The sequence below is a fragment of the Nuphar pumila genome, chromosome 15 (assembly GCF_984573655.1).
Source record: "Nuphar pumila chromosome 15, dmNupPumi1.hap1.1, whole genome shotgun sequence".
NCBI lineage: Eukaryota > Viridiplantae > Streptophyta > Magnoliopsida > Nymphaeales > Nymphaeaceae > Nuphar > Nuphar pumila.
In genome coordinates this window covers 77,316,108-77,340,656 of record NC_143263.1, presented here as the reverse complement: position 1 = coordinate 77,340,656, position 24,549 = coordinate 77,316,108, and the positions used below count along the sequence as shown (strand labels likewise).

At 39.4% G+C, this 24,549-nt stretch overlaps 2 protein-coding genes across 6 annotated transcripts in view; one reads left to right on the top strand and one right to left on the bottom strand.

Annotated features, from left to right (window-relative positions):
* The first annotated feature begins 15,953 nt into the window (after positions 1–15,953).
* LOC149815667 (uncharacterized) lies at positions 15,954–19,046 on the top strand. The gene is made up of 8 exons (XM_089989005.1): positions 15,954–16,098; positions 16,340–16,641; positions 17,658–17,729; positions 17,885–17,949; positions 18,074–18,224; positions 18,319–18,399; positions 18,494–18,583; positions 18,675–19,046. Exons 2-8 carry the CDS (start codon positions 16,387–16,389, stop codon positions 18,762–18,764), a joined length of 804 nt encoding a protein of 267 aa, XP_089845131.1. The 5' UTR covers positions 15,954–16,098; positions 16,340–16,386; the 3' UTR covers positions 18,765–19,046.
* LOC149815666 (sulfhydryl oxidase 2-like) overlaps positions 17,023–24,549 on the bottom strand; it is a 100,122-nt gene continuing 92,595 nt past the window's right edge. The window contains exons 10-13 of one of the 5 annotated variants that reach the window (XM_089989002.1): positions 21,098–21,244; positions 20,579–21,019; positions 20,390–20,445; positions 17,023–17,107 (exon numbers count right to left, since the gene is read on the bottom strand). In XM_089989002.1, the coding sequence (XP_089845128.1) occupies positions 20,424–20,445; positions 20,579–21,019; positions 21,098–21,244 (610 nt within the window). In that variant the 3' untranslated portion in view covers positions 17,023–17,107; positions 20,390–20,423. Of the gene's footprint in view, positions 17,108–19,643; positions 19,887–20,113; positions 20,446–20,541; positions 21,020–21,097; positions 21,245–24,549 lie in introns of those variants that run through there. The other 4 variants (XM_089989001.1, XM_089989000.1, XM_089988999.1 and 1 more) reach the window with 4 other exon arrangements.

Below are 24,549 nucleotides of genomic sequence, written 5' to 3'. Positions count from 1 at the left end.
TTGGGGAAACTTACTTTTTTAACCATGTTGTGGCTTGTAATGGTTTCTATACACCTAAGCCCACATGAAGCTTGCTATTCATTCATCAAATAACTCAGAGCCACAATTGTAATATTATTTTTTTTAACTAACATAATCTTTGAAGATCGAATATGAGATTGTTGGAGTGTGGATCATGTTTCCTATCTCGATATAAATCTATAAATTTTTATAGAGTAGTTAATTATGTAATTTTATCTAAGACTCCTTGTATCCGGCAAAACTAGTAGACTTCATGTAAACTTCGTAGACTACTCATATTTTAAGAGGCATCCTCATCTTTATTGTCTATCCTAATCAATAAAGAAGAAGACTAAGTGTGGTTGTGGATGTACACAATTCTTGTTGAATCACGTAAAATACTTGTTTTTGTGTATAATTATTTTTCTCCTTTTGTTTTTTCGTGCTTATTTCTTCAATCCAAGCTTTATTCTCTAACAACCAATAAGATTGGTGAATGAAAGGTTGTCATAGGTCTCTACTTACTCAAAACAGGGAGTGAGGCCTTTATGACGTGTCATGTAAAGGGGGACAACAAGGTGTTGCACCAAAAATTGAGCTACCCATCCAATAAAACTATAAAATCTCCCATGTTTCAGTTAGACTTTGATTGTCTGTCATGAGATGTTTACCAATATGCTAAGCTCACTTGTGGCCATTTTCCACATCCAAATAGAGTTTCTACTAAAACTGTTTGACTTGGTGCACTCATGACGTATGGGGTCCAACCCTTGTATTTGAGTTTCAAATATTATGTCACCTTTATCGATTTCAAAGGTGACTTGAGTCTATTTTATGCACTCCAAAGATGAAGTTCTCTCACACTTTAAACTTTTTTTTTCAAGCTTGTTAAAAATAAATTTTGAGTATCGATAATGGTATAAAGTACACCACCAAGTTGTATGTGAAATTTACTAGGGGATCAACCACTAGACCACTTGCGTGGGCACCCCAGCAGAATGGATCCACTGAACACAAAAATCAACATGTTATGAGTCACCAGAGTTTTCCTATTCCAAATAAATGTCTTGAAACAATATTGAAGTGACGTGGTTGCCACTACATGTTACTTTTTTTTAAAGGCAAGCTGTGGTTAGGCAGACTCATACCAGATATACAACTATACCATTGGGTTTTGAACCTGTAATGTCCCAACATAAGGTCGCTTGGACTAGCTGGGCCTACCAGACAAGTAGAACCCTTTTGAGCAAAAAGTTGAAAGGTAAATCTTCTATGGAGATCTTGAGAGGAAAGAAGGTCTCTCTTGACCATCTAAGGGTTTTTTGGTGCACTATGTATATTCTGAAACCCCCTCAAGGATGGGACAAACTTAGCCCTGGAGTTGTCAAGTGCCTCTTTCTGGGGTATTACTCCTCCAATAAGGGCTATAAATGCTACTGTTCCGGACCACCATGTTTTTCACCTTTTTGCTCTGATGTATATACCTCTTTGGCACTCTAGAGTGCCCCACAAGGCCTTACGGCCTAAGCACCCTATGTATTTGGACCCACTTTCCCCCTCTTGATGTACTTTGCTTTCAAGTATCTATAAAGAAGCTTTTTGCATCCTTGTCTCTTTGCTCTCTTTGTGTTTGGGCATACGCGTACTCTTGCTTCCGCTCGTGCGCGTGTGATGTGTGTTCTTGTGTGCTTAAAAGGCTTGCCTTTGGTGTTTGTGATTGCCCGAAGCTGCGTCACGGGGGCCTTCACTTCTTAGCCCGTGACAAGTTGGTACCAGAGCCTTGTCGACATTGGGAGTGACAATGGCGCCGAAGAAGATTGCCATGACTCCTTCAAGTAGTATGGTTCCTGCTGAAGAGGACTTCATGACCGATGATCGGGTGTCAACCATCTCAGGCGATGTGACGGAGCTGACTGGGTCAGTGACCAACATGGAGAAGTTGGTTAATGGAACTTGTGTCGCTTTTAGAGATCTCAATGCAGAGATCAAGACAACAATAGAGGGAGTAAAAGACTCGGTGAAAAGTCTTGCCACTAAACTTAACTACTCAGTGGAGGACTTTTCCACCAGATTTGATGATTTGTTGGGTCGGTTCAACATCATGGCTGCTGAGTTGGATGTTGTTCGCCGAAAGAATGAACAGTTAGAGCGACAGTTGAGAACTGCCCCGGCTGGCGGAGTTGCGACATATGTGGATAGACCACGGTATAGGCTACCTGAGCCCGCAAAGTATAAAGGCACGCGGGACTCAAAGGATCTCGAGAATTTTATCTACGAGATGGACCAATTTTTAGAAGCTGCGAGGATAGAGGAGGAAGCAGATAGGCTGCGCACCACAACAATGTACTTTGCGGATGAAGCGACCCTTTGGTGGAGACGTCGCTTAGGTGATGTTCGACGAGGATTGGTTGCTATAGTCTCATGGGAAGACCTTCAGAAGGAAATGCGAGACTACTTTCTACCTAAAAATTAAGAGAAAATGACCCGCAAAAGGTTATTGGCATTGAAACAGATAGGGTCAGTGCATGACTATGTCAAGGCATTCTCTTCGATAATGTTGGAAGTGGAGAGAATGGATGATGATGATCGGTTGTTTTACTTTGGCAATGGGTTGCAAGGATGGGCAAACCAAGAACTCATTCGGCATGACCCCGCAACACTAGCTGAGGTGCTTGCGGTTGCAGAGAAACTTGCTGAGCTGGATAGGAATGACCTTGCATTTCAAGGCAGACAACATGGAAATGATCGCAACAATCGAAGGAACGTCCAAGGACAAAATGCTGGTCGGGGAAACCAACAGAATCATGGCCGACAAGATGGCCAAAATAATAATCAGAATTGGAATAATTTTCAAGGTGGTAATTATCGTCGCCATGACTGTCGCATCTGCCATGGGGATCATTGGCAGGATACATGTCCCAATAGAAACTGCGGTCAAGGGAATGGAGATAACCACACACCTCGAGTTGCGAATGTTGTTCAGGGTGAGGAAGATGATCAACTTGCAGAGGCGCCAACAGTTGGCGCAATGCAGATGATGAATGCAGTAAAGGTCACAACCAGTGTGGAACCGACAATATGCAAAGAATTGATGTATTTGGAACTTTTGCTCAACTGAAGACTTACCAAGACATTGGTAGACACGGGTGCCACGCACAATTTCATCTCACGTGAAGAAGCATAACGGTTGGGATTACAGTGGGAACAAAAAGAGAGCTGCATGAAAGCGGTTAATTCTGAGGCTAAAGCCATCTACGGCGTCGCTCGAGATGTACCAGTGCGGATCCACAACTGGTTAGGAAGGATCACATTATCAATCGCACCCATGGATGATTTTAAAGTCATCCTCGGGATGGAATTCTTGAGAAGCAACAAGGCAGTGCCGATGCCCCACCTCAACGTTGTCAGCTTTGAGAGCGAGAGTCAACCCTGCATGGTTACTGCGATGACAGAGAAGCCTTGTGAGCGCTTGGTGTCTGCGCTCCAGTTGAAGAGAGGCATGAAAAGTGGTGACAAGACTTTTCTTGTCACAATCCATGCTACAGATGAGGCAGAAAAAGTCGTGGATGTCCCAGAGGCCTTAGCGCCAGTATTGAAGGAATTTGGCAATGTTATGCCCGCCGAGATGCCGAAGAAGCTACCTCCGAGGCATGAGGTAGATCATCAGATTGAATTAATACCGGGTGCACGGCCACTCGCAATGGCTCCTTATCGCATGGCAATTCTTGAGTTGCAGGAATTACGCAGACAATTGGATGATATGCTCGAAGCAGGAATCATCCAACCCTCCAAAGCTCTCTTTGGAGCGCCCGTGCTCTTTCAAACAAAGCACAATGGGTCGAAGCGGTTGTGTGTCGACTATAGGGCACTGAACAAAATGAAGGTGAAGAACAAGTACCCGCTTCCTTTGATCACAGACTTGTTTGATCAACTTGGAAAGACAAAGGTCTTCTCTAAGTTAGATTTGAGATCTGGCTATTGGCAAGATCAGACAGAGTTGGCAAAGGCATATCTAAACAAGACAACCAAGCGCATGAAGAAATGGGCAGATGAGAAGCATCGCCCAACAAAATTTCAAGTTGGAGACAAAGTGTTGGCCAAGCTCTTTCCTAACCGCACAACTATCTTTCGGGGCCACCACCGAGGCCTTATTTGCAAGTATGATGACCCCTTCACCATTATCAAACGTGTGAGAAACTTGGCATACCGGCTGGACTTGCCAGCAAACTTTCAAGTGCACTCAGTATTCCATATATGCAACCTGAAGCCATTCCACGAAGATGAAGGAGATACTCAACGGAGCATGCCTCAACGTGCCCCGATCCCGCAGCGAGCTTCTTCAACAGTTAGTGTACCAGGCAGAGATCCAGATATCATCCTCAACCATTCCAACAACTATCTAGGGGAAGTCAAAAAGTACTTAGTGCAGTGGAAGGGATTGCCAGAATGTGAAGCCACCTGGGAGAAAGCCAGCAACATGTTTCAGCATCGTCAGCTTGTAGAAGGCTACCATGAACAATTGGCGTTGAGGACGGCGCCAACTTAGGCGGGGGAGCGTGTTCCGGACCGCCATGTTTTTCACCTTTTTGCTCTGATGTATATACCTCTTTGGCACTCTAGAGTGCCCCACAAGGCCTTACGGCCTAAGCACCCCGTGTATTCGGACCCTCTTTCCCCCTCTTGATGTATTTTGCTTTCAAGTATCTATAAAGAAGCTTTTTGCATCCTTGTCTCTTTGCTCTCTTTGTGTTTGGGCATACGTGTACTCTTGCTTCCGCTCGTGTGCGTGTGCTGTGTGTTCTTGTGCGCTCAAAAGGCCGGCCTTCGGTGTTTGTGATTGCCCGAAGCTGCGTCACAAGGGGCCTTCGCTTCTTAGCCCGTGACAACTACAATGTTTGTTAGAGATGTAAATCTCTAGAGAGGTGAGTTTTGAAGAAAAGGTTCCTTATTTCAATAATCTTGAGGTCAATCAGCTCAAAGGACAGGTGCAACAAAGCAATATTCCTGCTCTACCCAACCTGATGATCTTGGCATTCCTCACACACGTGGTTGAGAAAAAATGAGTCTGGTTAGAACAACACTCCTCACGTGACCAACAATACCCAAATCACACCACTTGCACCCAACGTTTCCCTCGGGCGTTCAGAAAGAGTTACCCGGCCTTCCCACCGGCTCCAAGAGTTCATAACATATAAATTCTCAACTTACCCAATTGAGAAATATATCTCCTATAATCATTTTCCCACATGTTATATGGATTTTCTTGGAAACATTTTCCCTCACCAAGAACCAAGCAGTTTTCATGAAGCTAGAGAAAGGCTATGCTGGAAGAACTTGACGCTCTCCACAGAAACCATGCATGAGAAGTCGTCCCCCATTCCTAAAGAACAAAAAGGTTGTTGGATGCACATGGACATACAAAATAAAATATAAAAGTGAGGGTAGTATTGAATGAAATAAGGCCAAACCCTACATGGAAACCTTCTCTTTGATTGCCAAGATGAAGAAGACATTGAGAGTTCTTTGTAACCTTGATTGGAAACTCTATCAACTGGACGTTAAAAACACCTTCCTACAACTAACTTAAAAAAGGACTGCCCCTAGGATAACCAAACAAAGAAAATCAAGAGCTTGTGTGCAAACTCAATAAGGTTATATATGACCTAAAACAGTCCCTGATACAACATTGTTGAAAAAACAACTCAGAGAAGCTCTGCCGACTCTACCCTATTTGTCAAGAGAACCAACTCGATTACTGATTATTCTAATCGTGCTTAAGGGAATTGAAACCATGAGATCTACAAAGAAGAGACATTCTTCTTCCAAGTCAATGCTAAGAAGGAAGAAAGCTCTAATCATTTATTTTGGAGATGTGATTTTATCATGGAGTGCTTCATTAGAATATGCCTACTTCTACGTGGAAAGTTGATGTTCAACTTAGATATAATTCTTACAGCTTTATCAAAATGAATAGTATCAAAAAGCTATTTGCATGGAGGTGTTTTGCAATCTGATTGCAAAGGAATGAGCGTCCACTCGAGTAAATCCATCCCAAGTAAAGGGATTTCAAAGATGGTTCTTCGAGAACTACATCAAAGCATCTCAATTAAATGGCAGAATCTTCAATACCATTTCATCATACAGTTTGAATCTCTTTTGTAATCTGTGTGTCAACCCTATATAATGTATAGTAATTCTCTGTTGAAATAAAATGTATTTTTTCTTAAAAAAAATGAGATCTACAAACTAAAAGACTATCTTAACGAAGCCTTTGACATTAATTCCTAGGCATTGAGATTGCTCGTTCAAGGAAAGGGCTATTCCTTTCACCATACAATTATGTCTTGGATCTCTTAAGGGCAACTAGGAAACTTCGGCCAAACCAGCAGACACTCCGATTGAAGTCATAGCAAGCTTACTCAAGATGATGGGGAACCTCTTGAGGATGTTGAAAAGCATCAAAGGCTTGTGAGGAAACTCATATACCTTATGGTAACTTAACCAGACATTACCTACGTTGTAAGTTTGGACTTGTCCGAAAATCTATCTAATAAGATGGCTACTACTGGATACTGCATAATAGTAGGAGGTAATGTGGTTGTCTGAAAGAGAAAAAAATAAAATGTGATATCACCCCAATGAAAATGCATTACAACCAAGCTCTGTCGACTCAGTCTTTAACAAAATGACCAAACACATTGAGATAGGCAATCACTATAGGGAGAAAGTCCAATCGAATGAAATATGCACAACCTAGTTGAAAAGCTTGAAGCAACTCAACAAATAATCTTCACTGAAGCAGTCACCAAGATCCAATTCTATGAAATTCTTAGCACGTTGGATTCTATGAGTGTTTTCACTCTAACTTGAGGGAGTGTTTGGAGTTAAGATCAGCTCCACCGTCATGCTAGCACCCCTAACCATTTGGATCTGTGCCCTATTTTTAAGATTACCCTTCCAAATTGGGTGTTATCTCCTTTGGCTGTCATCCCTTAATTCAAGGGAAGAATCACGTTGTATCTATATATGCGAGTGTATTGTTGTAGTCGGATTCATGATTCTTAGTGAAACTTTCTCTGAGCTGGTATTCGTGGACGTAGGCGAATCATGATCTCTCTCTCTCTCTCAACCACGTTAGACAGATCTCAATCTGACAAACGATCGTATAAACACAAATCCAATCTAAATTCACATATGAATATTATACTAAGATAAATCACACAATACTGTATCACATTTGGATCTTAGATCCTTAGGTGTAGGGATGGCAGTGGGGCGGGGCGGGACGGGGCGGGGTGGGGCAGGGGACAAGGTCTCCACCCCCCGCCCTGCCTCAAGATTTTATCCTCCACCCCCGCCTCCATCTCCGGCGGGGAATGGATTTTATCCTCCATCCCTGCCTTCATCCCCGGTTCAAACGGGGATGAGGCGGGGCGGGGCGGGGATCGGGGCGGGGCAGGGAAAAGTGCACGTCCATCCCCGCCTCCACCCCCGGACGGGGATGGATTTTAACCTTCGTCCCCGCCTCCATCCCCGTTTCATACCCTTCATCCCCGGTCCAAACGGGGCAAGGCGGGGGCGGGGCCCGCTTTCCCCGGGTCCACTGCCATCCCTACTTAGGTGGTGATTTCCCCCATATGAGGTCTCTCTCTCTCTCAGAACAATGGACCCCACATGACATGTAAAGGCACAATTATTTGGTGGGTGGCGTGGGCCTACCAAAGCACAGTGTGGCTGACTATGAGCACATTCATTGGGCCGGTAGTGGCCAGTATTATCTTATGCACGGTTTCACTTTCACCCCCCTTCGCCTAGTAGCTGGGCTGTCAATGGGTCGGGTATCCACCGTTGAGGGTGTACTCGAATCCACCAAAATAACTTGCAGCCCAACTCCGGTTATGTCGGATTGAGCTAATGGAATCCCAAACCCAACACGTATCATCCAAGAAGTATTTAATTTGCTTTAAAATACATGTCAAGTACTCGGGTCAGCTGGGTCAGATTGGATATCTAACGAAAAGTCAAAACTCAAACCGAATCACATATTATGTGTCAACCCGATTAACACTCGGGTTAGCATTTTTATGCCCATACCTGATAGATCGGGTCTGGATTGAATTGAATACCGGATTGACAGCCCTAAATTACTGGATTTACTTATCCTCATTTTCATCTTTGCATGTATAGCTTTGTTGTAAAGGTTCAAACAAACCACCGAGGTGGTATCCCATGTGGTAGGCAGAGTCCTGTGCCAAGCTGAAGGCCCAGGTTCGAATCCCTCTGTCACATGGGCTTAAGAGATATCTGGTTGGGGTTTACCTAACTCCAGCTTGCCTTTCAAAAAAAGAAAAGGTTCCTGACAAAAAACCAAATTACCCTTTCTCATTTCAAGGGTACAAGTCACAAAGAAAGATGCTTTGCATTATACAAAAAGGAAACCAAAATCCTCCTTTTGAATTAAAAAAAAATATAATCAGATGGAAAATAAATAAAAAAATTTATTTTTTGGTCAAATAATTTTTTTGAAAGAAAATAAAATTTAATTATAATCAGATGGAAAGAATTAATACAAAACAAAAGGGATGGTGATGAGATACTACCAATAACAAACATCAAAGAATTCTCACATGGAGGAATCCAATTACCATTCCAACATTTCCCCAAATCTAGATTGAGACTTGCAAGCAGAGGAAAACATGGAAATGAGTAAAACTTTTAAATGAGCTGGTACACGGACCTATCCAGAATGGTCTGCCAACCAGATCCAGACGTATCTGGATAGGTATATGTAATGGATCCTGATTGAAGAGTTCGACCCAACAAAATGTAACCATACAGGTAGTGTGAATCAAATCATAATCATTCTCTGGATCTTAAAATAAAAAAAATTGGATTGGATCTGGAACCATACCGAAGATTATTGACCCGGACCTTCTGCTGGATCCCATTCATTTGGGTCCAGAACTGACTGGTTATTGCCTTCAATAACATCTGAGATTGTAGTTACGGGTGTCAACAGGTCGGGCATGACCTGATTCCAACTCTACCGGATCCAGTACAATCCAGGGTTGGTATTTAACGAGGAGGTCCAATTATCGATTCAGGTTGGAACCCAGGGTCCAATTAGTATATGGAACCGAGTATGGTTTATGAAATTTCATTAACTATACCTCAGATCAGATTAAGATCCACAATCTTTTAATGTAAAAAACATAAAAATATTATAAGAAAGGACTTTAATGATAAGCGGGGCAGATTGGTGCTAAAGACTTCTTTTAGCGGTCACTTTGATCATTCTTTAAGGGTTAAATGCCATTTGAATTTTTTTGGACACGACACGTTGGGTGCACCTAGTTCGTACCTACTCCCAAACTCCAAAATTACATTAGACTGTTCTAAAGTTACTGCCTACAAAAGTGGTAAATCGAACTCCATGGAAGTCACGAGGTGCACGGTGTCTACATTTCTCATGTTCCATATTTCTATGAATCCTCATTAAATATGCCTCCAATCAAACCCCACTCTCAAGGAAATAGGAATTCTAATTCCAGTTTGGAAAAGATTTTTTGGGAACAGGTGAGAGTAAGGATTAGGGATGGCAGTGGACCCGTCTCCACCCCTACCCAGTCTCAAAATCCAGGAGGATGGATTCTGGGATACAAGTCATCCCCGTCCAAATAGTATAATCAAAAGCAAGCAAAAAAAGGGGGTTTTCCGTGATTTTTTGGCCGTACATAAATAATATAATTGCGATCAACAAGAATTCAGCTTTTTTCGCCAGCTCGATGTTGAGGAATCCGTGGATCTAGAAATTCATTTCGGCTAATTGAACCTTCTCAAACTGTTTCTTTTTAAGAACCAAAAAGATTTGCGCCAGGATAACAGATACTAAGAAGAACAAAAGGCCTTGGATACCCAATGGATCTTGAAGTACTATTTCCGCATCGCCTTGACCAAAACCACCTACATTGGGATTACTTGTTAATGGCTGATCAAGCTTGATGTATTCACCTTCAGAAACAAGAAGTTCTGGTCCTCGAGGTATAATATCAACCGTTTGCTGTCCATTCGATGCATCAGCTATGGTTATTTCATATCCACCTTTTTCTTTACATACTATTTTACTTATACCTGCTGCTGAAGCATTATAGACTGTATTGCTACTCTTGCTCCCAACTTTCGCCCCTGCCTCCATCCCCGTTTCATGTCCTCCATCCCCGGTCCAAACAGGGACGAGGCTGGGTGGGGCCCCATTTCTCCTCGATCTATTGTCATCCCTTAGAAGGATTGGAGATGGGCTGGAGCGGGGCAAGGCGAGGATCAGGATGGGGCAGCGCAGAGAAAAGCATAAGTCCATCCCTGCATCGAGATGAATTTTAACCTTCATCCCCGCCTCCATCCCCGTTTCATGCCCTTCATCCAGAGCCGTACCTGTGTTTTATGGGGCCCAAGGCGGAGGGAAAAAATGGGCCCCCGTATTAATAGTAGGAGTTCGGGGGCAGTGCCTCCGTTTTTTTTTTAAAGAATCAAAATAACCGTAAAAATTGCATTCACATTAAACAAATATAATATTCCAAATATTTATATTATATTAAATAAAAATATATAAAATATTTATATAAACTACCTAAACAATTGGCCCCTAAAATTTTTTTGGGCCCTGAGGCCCAAGCCTCATTGGCCTCTTTACAGGTCCGGCTCTGCCTTCGTCTCCAGTCCAAGTGGAGCGACGCAGGGCGGGCCCCCCATTTTCCCACGGACCACTGCCATCCCTAGCAAGAATATAACAAGATGTGAGGTAAAGTGTGACAGCTAAATAGGCTAGGTCACTATCATAACCAAAGGGCCTTGAGTTCGAATCCAATACTGGATTGACCACTCAGCTTGATCAAACAGGAAGCAGGGTTGCCAATTCTCTAGAGACATAGCCAGGGAAGGAATTGAGATGTCCTCCCAAAGTCTCCAAAATCAGACGCAGGCTAATCTTCTCAGCCCAAGAAAGGATGTAAGCCAAAATCTCTAGAATTCAAGACTTCTGTTGGTCCATAAAATTTTATGAAGTGATATAAAGAAATCTCTACACCTTTTGTAGTCTTTTCTTTGATAAAGGGGCGCGTGATCACCAAACTACAAATTAAAAAAAAACAATAAAAAAGTATCGAGGAGTCTTAGACAGAGAAAGCTCGGGTTAGTCACACCCTACCGATTAAAAAAACACATACCACTGGGATTCGATCTTGCAACGTCCCAACACAAGGTGACGTATACTAACTGCTCCTGCCAGACAAGCAAAGCCTCCATTGGTAAAAGAAGTCTTGACTCTTGACTATAGAGGCACAACGGTTATTTATTGTGGGTTGACTTTGATCAACAACTTTCTTGAATTGCAGTTAGTATACCTTCTTTGACCAATGAGAAAGGCTTTCAAGGTCAACCAAGTATGTGTGGATGAAAGTCAAGAAATTAAAGAGTGGCTTAATCCTATGGACCACATCCATTTTTCTAATCATTCATCACAAAAAGTATAGTTTTTTTTTTCCTTTCCCATTGTAGTCAAAACAACTAGTGAGCTTCTTTATTTGCCAACTACCTAGATAGATTCATCCAACTTAGGGAACAGTAGGCTAACGAAGTAGAGATGTGGAAAGAGAGTGAACAAATATAGCAATATGTATGGAACAATGTTATAAGTTTTTACAAACTTTTACTTTTTTTACCAGTGTTATCAGTTTTCATAAAACAGATTAATATATTGACTGCAACTATAAAAACAATCGAACATGTTGTTTATGCTTCATGTAAATGGGAGTATAGCTTGCTTATTTTTTTAATAAAACAATAAATATCACACTTAAATTGTTTAAATGTAACATATGGTTTAATCAGTGTCGTCCGAATCGAATCAAATCGGCCCCTTTCGACTCAATGAAGGAGCTGATTTAGATGCCATATAAAATCGGCCAGTTTAGCCAAATTGAGCATATTTGACCTAAATTAGGTCTGAATTGTAATACATATATATATAATGTTTTAAGTTTTTTGTGTTTTTTTTTTTTGAGAAAAGTTGTTTTGAAAGACCAATCCAAGCCAATTTGATTTAGACCAATTCAGGTTTTCCTTTAAATTTGATTCAGTTAACAAACTGATTTTGACAGCATTGAATTTATTGGTTAAGATAGAATAGGTTCAAGGAAAAAATATATATAACTAATTCAGTTACATTAAATTATGAGATTTCTATATTTCATTCAATACATTACATCTTTCTTAATGTTAAAAATAATAAAAATATAAAATGTTCCAAAAATAAGTAATAATAAAATTAAATAACAAATGTATTTCAAAATTGTTTTATTAAAAATGTCTTATTTAAGGGAAATATGTGAGAAATATACAGAAAAATTATTTCCAAAATAAGGGGATTTGGTTTCCCATAAAAACTAAGTAGGTTTCTTATGCATTCTTTACAAGCTTCCTACTAGTAAACATTAGGTTTTTGATGAAAACAGTTTCTCAGAAAAACATTTTTCCACATGTAAGTAGTTTTTCAGTAACTCTAGGTTGGAGTACAGTGCAAACAAATTGTTGAAGTGAAGAAATATGTTTAGAATTCAAATCTTAATGGTTTTAGCTTTAATAAAAGGTACTTCTTCCAGTCCAAAAAGTATGTAACAAATTCAAAATTAAATTTAAGTGTTTTTCTTGCATTAATATCACTGTAAAATTGTAATTTCTGACATTGGTGATATGTTAAAAACATTGCATTTTTAGGACTTACATCGATTTTGAAATTATCAGAATAAGATCCCGTTTTCAAAAGTATAACCAATATTTGCTGCATTGTCATACATGCAGGACACACACACACACACAGAGAGAGAGAGAGAGAGAGAGAGAGAGAGAGAGAGACCTAGTCCAAATTCACTATGATAATGGACACTAGCATTCATTGTGAGCCGCTTAAGTTGGTTGGCAGAGCTTAGCTAATGTACTTACCAAATACCAACCTCACAAAAGTTATCAATGGACGTCCTAATACCACTCAAAAGCCCATGCCAGCATTCCTTCACCTAACTTGCATCCAGGCTTCATAAAATTCATGTATTATGATGATATTGTAGGTGAAGGTATTATTTGTTACATTATGATGAAAATAATACGGGCACATCTACTATTAAGAATCTGCTTCAACAAGAAAAAAAAAAAGCCTAAGAGTTGACGCATGCGAGTTGTGGTACTATTGTATTTTTTTTTTTATATTTATATGGAGAAACCAGCCTGGGGAACAAAGACCTAGCCGCTCTCTTTGCTTTGCCTGCCAAACTTATGGTCACTGTTCTGGCAGGGCTAGCTTACCTCCTTGCCCCAAGGGTGTTGCCACGGCTTGCCCAAGGAGTGATGCCCATGAGATTTGAACTTAGACCGCTTGCCTGGATACCTAGGCCCCATCTCACTACGCTAAAGTGGTACTATTGTTTTATATTAATCATATGTATTAGCAAATGACATGATCCTAATCTGCTCATCACAATTTGTGAAATAAATAATCAAAATAAAATAATAGATTTAAATATTATCAATTAGGCCATCTACTCTACTAATTGTAGGGCTAGGTAGGATGAGTAGGCTAGCAACATCATGTGATCAATGAAATGGACGTGAACCAAGGGGTACACAAAAAAAACAAAAAATCATTAAATCTTCCCAAACCTAGCAGTTAGCCAACTCAACCAACCCAATGGATAATATTCAAGGGTGCACCTCTCAACATCTTTCAATTTCAGTACGTCCCGCTACATATCCATTTAGCTCACCAAATAAATTGATAAGCTCATCAAAGTGGACCGAATTGCAAGTAGATATACTCGACTACGGAACTTTATTGTTTTTTATTTTTTATTTTTTCCATTTCCTTTCATGAAATAGTATACGGCTAGGGATGGCAGTGGATAGGGGGAGAACGGGCCCTGCCCCGCCTCTCCCCATTTGGACCGGGGATTGAGGACATGAAATGGAGGTTAAAATAAAAAACGGTGTGGGAATGGAGGTGGGGATGGACTTACGCTTTCCCCCGCCCTGCCCTCATCCCCGTCCCAATCCTCGCCTTGCCCCGCTCCACCCCGTCCCCAATACTTCTTTAGAGATGGCAATGGACCGAAGAGAAACGGGGCCTACCCCACCTCGCCCCATTTGGACTGGGGATGGAGGGCATGAAACAGGGATGAAGGTTAAAATAAAAAATCGTGAGGGGATGGAGGGCAAGATTTTGAGACCCACCCCCACCCCGGTCCACTTCCATCCCTATATAGGGCGCAAAATATGCAAGCATTTCTAGGGCTTTTGATTATTCTACATCACAAAAAAGGGAAAAATATATTTATAGTACTTTGTCATTTTTTTCCCATCAAAAGCACATTCATATGGCTTAACATCTGATGACCAACAAAAAAATAAAATAAAAATTTATTTTAAAGTACACAAAGTTTGAGCATTAATAAAAAAGACATCAAAGTTTTTGAAAATTTTTCAAAATACACTTAAAAAATATCATGGTTAATTAAGAAGGCCCAGAGTTTACTACTATCAAGTTTGCTGTTAAATGAGATGTGGAATTACTATTTTATCCTCAACTTCATATTTAAAAAAAAAAAGCACTTAGAAAAAAGATAGCCTAAGTTAAATGGATGGAAGTTTGTTTGATAACAGTGCAAAAATTTAGGTGCCCTTTTAATTTTTTTTCAAAATTAGTTATATTTTTAATTAATGTCCAAACTTTAGGCGCATTTTTTTAAAATTTCTCAAATGCAAAGGAAAATAAATAGCTTGAAAAATAATACAAGAACATTAAATCATGCCACTAGTGGCTACATAAGTTATTAACCAAAAACGGTTTACCTTTTTCAGAGTTTTAGTTTCTTATTGACTTTTGGGTTCATCTGAAGGACCAAGCAATGTGGCACTTCTCGATCATTAAAGGGATGGATATCATTATTTTGGACACTAAAATGGGACCGCCGCTCTTATGGTTGCCAAAAATCATGGTAGTACAATCCCCATCAGTTTCACACATGGTGCAATGCAGATGCACTGTTAGTTCTTATTTTCACCCACCTGAACCTAACAAATCAACCGCTGTAATGATCTGTTTTTAGGAGGTGTTTAGCTTCATTGGGATATATTACTTATCAGCTATTTGACAAATATCTGTTATATTTTGAAAATATCCTGCAAAAATGTGATATTTGTGGGGAAAATTTGCATAAAAATTTAGATATCCCAACCTATTGCAATATTTAAATTTTTATCGAAAAATTTCATTAAAAATGGTAATTTTACTTTATATAAGTTTTTACTTATTCGTGAAAATTTCAATTTCTCGTGGGAACTTGGCAGCTCTTATTTTGCTGTTTTAAACGTATCGCTATTCTTATCGGTAAAATATAAAAAATTACTAGCTGTAACAATAAAGAAATTACTTCAGTTAACAAACAAGACGAGAGAGAGAGAGAGAGAGAGAGAGAGAGAGAGAGAGAGAGAGATTCAAGGATCACCAAGAGCCACACCACAAGAGTGGAGCATGAATGGGGCATCCTTTTAAACGGAAAAAACGGTGAAAAATCGGGTCGTGATCAAACGTGGTATGCTAGTGGCCCGATGGTATCTCTCCATTTAAATATAGTTAATTACAAAAAAAAAAAACTTTGTGTTAATATCCTGTTTTGTTGCTGTCAGCATGCCGAATTCAAAAAAATAAAGAAACAAGGAACCGTGATGACAAAATAAGACAAAACCAATAGATAAATACAATATTTTTTGTTTTTATTTTGCTAAAAATAACAAATTAGTGTAGTTAGTGAAAAACCATAATTAGATGAAAAAGAACTGAAAATAAGTATAACCGCAGCTTCCTCCTTTCACCTTTGAGTTCTTTCTTCCTCTCTCTCCATCTGTGTTGGAGGGAACAAATTGAGGAAGCAACAATCCTCACACTCCATCTCTTGCTTCTCTTTCTCTCTCTACTCCCCCAAAAAACCCAAACACCCAAGAAACCCGTCATTCCACCACAAGTGAAGGAAAAGGAATCCCAGTTCCATCCTTGTAAGTCTCCTCATTCCATGCCTCCTCTCTTCCCTTCTTCTTTTCTTTGGTTTTCATGGCTCAAGTTGCTATTTTTATTTCATCCCAACTCTCAAACTCGGTAGAGAAACGAGTTCCCTCATCTGGGTCATCCTTCTTCCCTAAAAAATCTCATCTTCTTCCAGAGTTGTGAGTGAAAAGGTAGGCCTTTTCAATGGGATCTGCCTTGTTCTAAGGATTGGTTTTTTGCTTTTTTTTTCAGGGTGTTTTCTGTGGGAACTGAACTCAGAGGATAGTGCGTTTCTGAAGATGGGTGATCATTTTGTGCTGTTGGTGGATCGGTTGATCACTGCGTCAACCCTGGAGGCGGCAATAGAGAGCCGGAACCTGAGCCAAATCCCGGTGGCGGTCGAGAAATCTTCGGTCGATTCGACGCCACTATGGAATTCCGGCGACGAGGGGTCGGGATCGTCAGTACTCAAATTGGCGGAGTGCCGGATTTGCCAGGACGAGGACCGTGACTGCAACATGGAGTCTCCTTGTGCTTGCTGTGGCAGCCTAAAGGTATTTTTTTTTTTTGGGGGGGGGGGGGTATAGTTTTTAACTTATACCGGAGCTAATTGTGTGCCCTGTGTACAGTTTGATGTAGGATGATGCTCCTTGGTTATTGATTGACATAAAATTTGATCACACTGTTTCAGCTTTTTCCTTGTTCGTTTTATTTTCTGGAGCTGTCTTTGGTTTCAAAGTATTTGATTAGAATGCTTAGGACGGTTTAGCTAGACTGTTATTTTAATCTTTGCAGCTTTATTTGTCTTATATACTTGTGATGCATGACGGCTAAGAATTCTACGATTGAAAATCTCATATTGGGAATAGTTTTATGAGCTTTGGATGCTTTCTCATCTTGAGCTTCCTTTCGATTGAAGAGCAACTGAGGGAAGGTCCTCGTGATGCAGGAAGAAAAGCTGCATTGTAGTTTTTTTTCCCTTTTGTGATGGAGAGAATGGCAATAAGAATGCATTAAATCCTGATAAAGTACAGAAGAAAATCAGAAAAATTGAAACACAAAGATCCTGATTCATGTAGGAACCAAAAACAATCATCCATCACAATAAGGAGAAAAAAAAAGGAGCCTTGTTGCGTGTTCACTTGGTCTACATGAAGCATAGCTTTGCCTTTGCCCCTTTGCAATTCATGTTGGATGATAAGTCTCAGATGCATTCTAATAATTTAGTATCAAATGGTGCTACCAATTAATTCTACTTGCTGAATTTGGATGACATACACAAGCTATCGGTTTCTTTGTGGGTTGTTCTTGGCCCATTTTCTCAAACTTTTAGCTTCCTTCTTTCTGTTTGTTGCTATGTCTAAGAAGTATTAATAGAGTTTTGGTCTCTAATCAGTGTTGAATTCGTCCTGTTGGTGCACTTCTGATTTCAAAGTACTTTTGGAACGGGAGATTTTTGATTAGTTTCAGATGGTTTCTTATAGTTAGCTCTATCAATGTCGCTTTGCGATTCATTCCTGCTTATCCTTCTCTTTCTAATGCATCTGCATCAACTTCTTACATCCTGCAGTACGCTCATCGCAAATGCGTTCAGCGGTGGTGCAATGAGAAGGGAGACACCACCTGTGAGATATGTCATCAGGTGAATCAACTTTGCATTTTTAGATTCTCTATCTACTAATATAACTCAGGGATTTTTAATTGTTACTAGAGCAATAATCTTTGGTTTTGAAGATCCAACTTTTCTTTGCATGGAGTATAACTCTCTGAACGTGCAAATATGTTGCCAAATTGCAGCCATTTAAACCAAACTATACGGCACCTCAGATTTTCCATTATGGAAGCATTCCAATGAACTTTAGGTAAATCACTTGCTGTTTGGCCTTCAAATATTTCCTCTTCAATACTTTTATTGTAGATATGCATGCATACTAATTTATTCAGTTGCTTTGTAGAATTTTCTTTTTAAGGTGATGTTTCTTTCAGGGGAAGTTGGGAAATCTCCAGACAGGACTTGAGGAATCCCCAATTTATAGCAATGGTTGCAACTGACCGCAACTTTTTGGATTCTGACTATGACGAATTTTCTGCTTCTAGTACAAGAAGTGCGCTATGCTGTCGTATTATTGCTGCTATTGTGAGTCCTAAATCTGTTGAACTGAACTAAGTTCCTTGCTTTTTGTTTGCTTGTTTACTGATTCGTGGTGCCTTTTCCCTGTTACTGGATTCAGTTCACGGTTCTACTGGTCTTAAGACATGCCTTGCCTATCATAATTGGTGGAGCCGATGAATATGCTTTCACAATATTAACAGTAAGTCATGTAGAATAGACCAATTTGCTGAATGCTTATGAGATTCACAACTTTGATGTCGCCCTAACTGAAAATGCCTGGATTTTTCTGATAGTTATTTCTGTTGAAGGCTGCTGGAATCCTTATTCCTGTATATATAATGGTGCGTGCACTCGCTGCTTTTCATCGGCGGAGACGGCGCCAGGTATTTTGCAAGTTTATTATCTGTGTTTCGTATCCTGCTTGCCATTTTTTGATGAAATAATAAACAATCTTGACTTGAATGGCATATGCAGGAGGTTTCAGATGCTTCACTTAGTGCATCTGATGATGATGATGATGAGCAACAACATCTACATGTGATACATGTTAGGCAAGTGGATTGATTCATTCAAAGCTTAGTTGCTCAATATGATGGTGGCCCTGTCCCAGTGGGATGGATGAGTTCCTAGATGAAAAAGAAGTGATAAATGAAAAGGTGTTGGAATCAACTGGCAGGGTAAATATTCTCAGGGAAAGATTCAGCCAAGCTGTGTAAAATTATGTAAATAACAAAATATAGGCCTGGAGAAAATACACATATAGTTGTATCCTGTAAAGATATCGAGTATGCTATATGTAGCGCCCCACCAAATTTGATATATAAAGGAATGATACCTTTCTCTCTGAAACGTATAATGATGCAACATACTTGAAGGAATTTTTGTTCTTACTGGCCTCTTCATTTAAGGACAAAAGGCCAGACCACTCAAAATTTGAAAATCAAGATTAACTGGTTCATAGCGACACATCTAAAAGACTAAAACAAGAAACAAATGATGAAAAAAATAGAAGACATATTGGACATTTTTCACATTTCTCACGTTTTTATTGGCAAAAATAAATAAATTAAGAAAATAGAAGACATATTTGCAAAAGGAAACAAAAAAACATAAATGAAATCAAATTTATAGGGAAAATAACCCATTAAAATGTAAATATCACAATAAAATTACAATATTTACATTTTAACAAAAATATCATGATATTTTGCCGTTTAAAATGGTGACTGACATGTTTTTCCGCAATATTTTTTAAATATGACCGATATTTGTCACATAGGTTGTATGTAGGCCCGGCTTGTTGATTTTCAGCAAAACTCACGAGACTAAGAGGGCATGTGCACGATTGATTTTGTTCAAATTCATAAATGGAAAGAGGGGCAAACCTGGACCATTTGAAAAATTTTATATAAAAAAGGCAAGCCATCCATAGAAAAGCAAACCGATCCCGAACAACACAACATACTTTATTCAAATGCAAATTACATGGCACCAGAATACAATTTTAAGCTAGAACAAAAATGTGATTTTTCATAAGCCTTTAAAAAATCCTTGGATAGCTTGAAAGCATCAGGAACGTACTCTTTCTGAAGCTGATCCCATATATAGATCTGTATCTGTAATGTTTCTTTATCAATTGCACTTCCCATCCAGCTATGAATTAAGAACATATAACCTGTCGTGTAACTGCTCAAAACTTAGTCATGCATTCTTATGCCAATCTGAGCACCAGCTACAAACATTCCAAACAGTGCAGGAATTGGATGGTACCTTCACATCCATTCTGGCAAAAATGATTACTAAAGAGGACTCCATATAACATGGCCAAAATCCTTGGAATACGTGGGAGACAGTTGACAAGCTGTGTGCTTGTACACTAGAGTGATTAATTGAGACTACAAAGTAAAAAATCATACATCTTCAAGGACAAAAATTCTATAATTTTCAATATGAGAATGTACACGTGATTAAAAAGCAGCCATCTCCTTTTCAAGATGGATATTCAGATCCCAGTACACTGAAATTCCAAACTGATGGTTAGTGAATCAATACAATGCCTCAGGCTTGATATACAGAAGAAAAGCATAGGAAAAAGTGATGGGCTCGCATCTGGGAATAACGGATTCAAAGATGCCGTCAAGCATATTCTGAGCATGCGTACAGCCTTGAAGCAAGCACAGTAAACATACCTATTTGGTAAAAGCTTTGTTTCCATGGATAATCTCATTTAATGATCCTCCTCTGCCTAAACAAACAAAAGAATATGATAATCAGCTTCCTGTCATTAGGAACTCTTACCACTTGTAACAAGACACTAAATGACAATTTACCCTCCTACTAATTATATGTTCTTTAAAGAGTGTAGTTGGTGTAAGTACTTTCGGCTCTTCTGTTGCGATCGCCAGAAGCAAGCGAGTGCCCCAAAAGTGCAGCTGGCAAAAGCAATGGCTAATGCGGCTCCAACAGGTACTGCAACTGCATTTGATGTGGTCAGGTCATCAACCATTTCCAGATCACTCTTTCTCCTACTCAAATCATTTGCCTCTGAAGATGACTTAATCATCTTCCCATAATAATCAATTAAGAAATGGAACACTTCTGTTTCATTCCATTCAACTTTAGCGGTGCCATTTTCTTTCCTGTGCACAGAAATGTAACAAGATGGACAAAGTAGCCGGGATGGCCAGATTCGTTTTGGGAATTTTGGGTCTCCGGTACCAAGAGCTGTTTCTTCTTGCTTTAGCCTCTGATTGACCTTGTTATGTGTTTTCCATAACCACAAAGCAAAATCTCGGGTTGTGTTGAAAGGAATAGAAACACTGCAACCACATATTAGAAACAATCATGTCGAAAGAGAGTTCTTCAATGAATGACTCCACAATAAAATCTGGAAATACCTGGAACACATCTTATAAAAATGATGGCGACATTCCTCGCAAATGAAGAAGTTATGAATGAAGTTACATATGGTAGAAAAGGCCAAATGACTCTCTCCATCATCAACTCTAACAGACAATGAGTGGAGCAGTACCCATAATCCACAGCTGCCACAACGAAAAACAGTTAGAAAAACAGAACTAAGAATATGCATTGAGGCATATGATTACTAATTCAGAACAGCATAGTTGAATAGAGCATTCCGCCAGAGGAAGCAACAAAGAAGTAGCATACTCCATAATATAAATATAATATATATATATATATATATGAAGTTGCATGGGCTAAAATAGTAGAATAATACACTTTTGAACAAACAAGTCTACATAATTAAAGCATTAGTATACCGAATATAATCGTGATGATTTACCAGAGACTGGCAGTTAAGTGCCTTCAAAGACAAGTATCCAAATTAGAAAAGAATTTCCTTTTCGCACACTTCATACAAATGTCATTCCATTAGAACTAAAAGTTCAAGTTTAGCAAGTGAAAGATGATTATCAAATAATTGAATGAGGGAAACACATCATTCAGATGGAAAACATGCTGCACTCTTAACTGGGGCTACACAACATCCCAAGCATTTCATATGATGAGCCAAGCATTCATGAAAGGCTCAGGGTCAGATCATCCATTTTCATATAAATGAACTGAACTCAGCTAATTCAACATCACTTTAGTGCAAGAACAAGGGTATCCATGCACCATTTTCATCAAATGCCCCTTGTATGTCCTACAAAAACGTGTAAGGGCAAAGAATGTGCCTCCTAGGTCATCTTGGACTGTATACATAGCCTCTTATTATAGACTTCTAACACAAGACAGGGTGGATCATTTCGGAGTATCCCTTCCTAATAGATGCTGTTTATGCTAAGGAAGAGGAGATGCAAGATCATCTGTTCTTTAGGCAATGAGTGGCTGAGGTTGTTTGAAGGGAGATGACTCAGAAATTCGGTTGGCAGAGGGTACCTCAACCAACTTCATCTCTGAATGAGTGGTGGTTTTCCATAAGCACCACTGGCTTGAAGAATATCTGCTGGGACTTTCTCTCTCACTTGGTTTTGTAGAAATTGTGGCATGTCAGGAATAAAATTCAGCATGAGAACACTGTTTATACTCTATCAGAAGTGGTTAAAAAGGTCTATGCCACATGCACAGATAAATGATATATTATGGGCCACAAATATCATCCAACCATTAAGAACTTGATTAAGATTCAGACTAATGAGTGAACTTGTTCTTCCTCCATTGGACAAACTTCTCACCTTTGGATCATGGGAGAGAAAAGAAGGAAAAATGATATGTTTTGGAGGTAATGTGGTGGGGAATTTTCTGCTGAGAGGAAGTGAGATTATTGCTAGAGATTTTATTTTTCCTCAGCTACAACTGCTTGATTATCATTCTAAGGAGATCCTGCATGATTGTGAGGTTTTGATCCAAACAAGTTGCAAAAGATGGTGCACTGCTATTGTTACTACACTTGAAGGACGAGGAAGATGAATTGAACCACTGAATACTTTTGTCCTGTCCATTAAATTGCTCGTATCAAGTTCAGATTTCCTAAAACTGCACAGATTTTTTATTTTCTTCAAAATGTTGTGGACGTTATGTATGGGAAACATAAAGCCCCAGACTGGATTCTCAATCCCCAGAATATGCTCTAATTCTTTTCGATCATTGATGATACAAAGAGGGGTCCTTAATCCCCTGGATATATGTATATATATATATATATATATATATATAAGGTAGATGAATTTAATTCAGGATTTGCCTTGGGATCTTCCCTTGTCCATCATTACCTAGACAAGCAAGGGTTATGGTTCCAACATTTAACGCAATGTTATAAACACCCCTACAAATAGGCCAATTTAACATATATACCCCTACATAATCCACCTGAGGCAATAGGGATAATTTGGTTATGGAAAACTTGGGACATGAATGCTGTTTATGAGACCTTAGACATTGTTGGAAGGTTGAGATTTGCCTAGCCCATGCATGGTTTCCTTGTTTGTTAAAATAGTAACTAATTTCATAAACTAACTCTTGATATTATACTTAGACTGTCAATTTTCTAGACATTGAAGGTCCAAATGATTCCAGTTAGCATTGGGGGACCAAAGTATTGTGCCCATCATTTAGGCTTCTAAGAAGAAAATTGAGAAGGGTCAACCAGGCAAAGGGCAATTTTCATCTACAAGAGCCAACCGCTGGCAAGATGTCGGTAGAGGTGAGTGTTAGAATAGTGAGACATGTACATTTGGGCGTTCTTGTAATTTTTCATTATTTTAACCCCTTTTTCTCATATCAGGGGTAATGCTGTAATTAGTCAAGTAACTTAATATAAAAGGAGAAGCTCTAAGGGACGACCTACATAGGGAAAATATCCTCTTTGTCTGCCCCACCTCTCTCTTTCATCTCTCTTCCATATGCGATTGATCTTTGGGTAAATCCATTTTATATCAAAGTCTAAGATAGTATTAGAGCAAGGATTGAAGACTGATTTCTCCAAATACTTGAAAAGATCTGATTTCCTTGTTTCATCTCTTCCAAGTTTTCTATATTTCCTCTTCTTTTCTCTCTTTTCTATTCTTTTCTTTTATTTATATCTATTCATCCCTTTGTCTTCATTTTTCCATCTTTTCTTCTTTGTTGATCATAGACCCTGTCTTTGTTTTCCCATCTTTCTGTTAAGGAGTCAGTTACTGGATCCATTGGAGATCCACACCCAAGTGCTCAAAAGGAGTCCAAGTTCAATGAAGTTGAAGATAAATATCAAGAGCAATCCAGAGGACGTGAAAATAGAAGTTTGGTAGGAGACAAATTTTGTAAAAAATTTATACCAGACCCGGACTCGACCCGAGTTCCGATTAAGACCCACAATTTTTCGATGTAAAAGTGATTAAAAATATGGTTTTACTGGGTTTGTTTCATGTAGTTCTTATCGGGTCCAGATCTGATACCATACCTGAAAATCTGGTCCAAGTCTGGTTCCACCTGGGTCCGAACCAAACCCGACCCGTTGACACCCCTAAGATCAGTTCATTAAGGAAGGTGAAATTTGTTTTGAATCCTGAGTTTTTTGTGTTGAAGCATTCCGATCAGTTGGCACTTAGCTGGATTAAGGCCACCATTACTGAGCCTGTTTTAAGTTAAATAATTTGTACTAGCACGGCTCATGAAGCCTGGCTGTCTTTGGAACACTCATATGCATCCCAATCTAATCTTCACATCCTCCAATTGAAGGATCTTCAAGACGTGGAGGAAAAATTGATGGTTGAGCATCTCAATTTTTAACCATGTAAAGTTCATTGCAGACTCTTTATGTACGACGAATGAACCTGTTTCGGATAGTGAGTTGGTTCAACATACTTCAAACAAACTCACAAGTGATTATAAAAGTTTCATT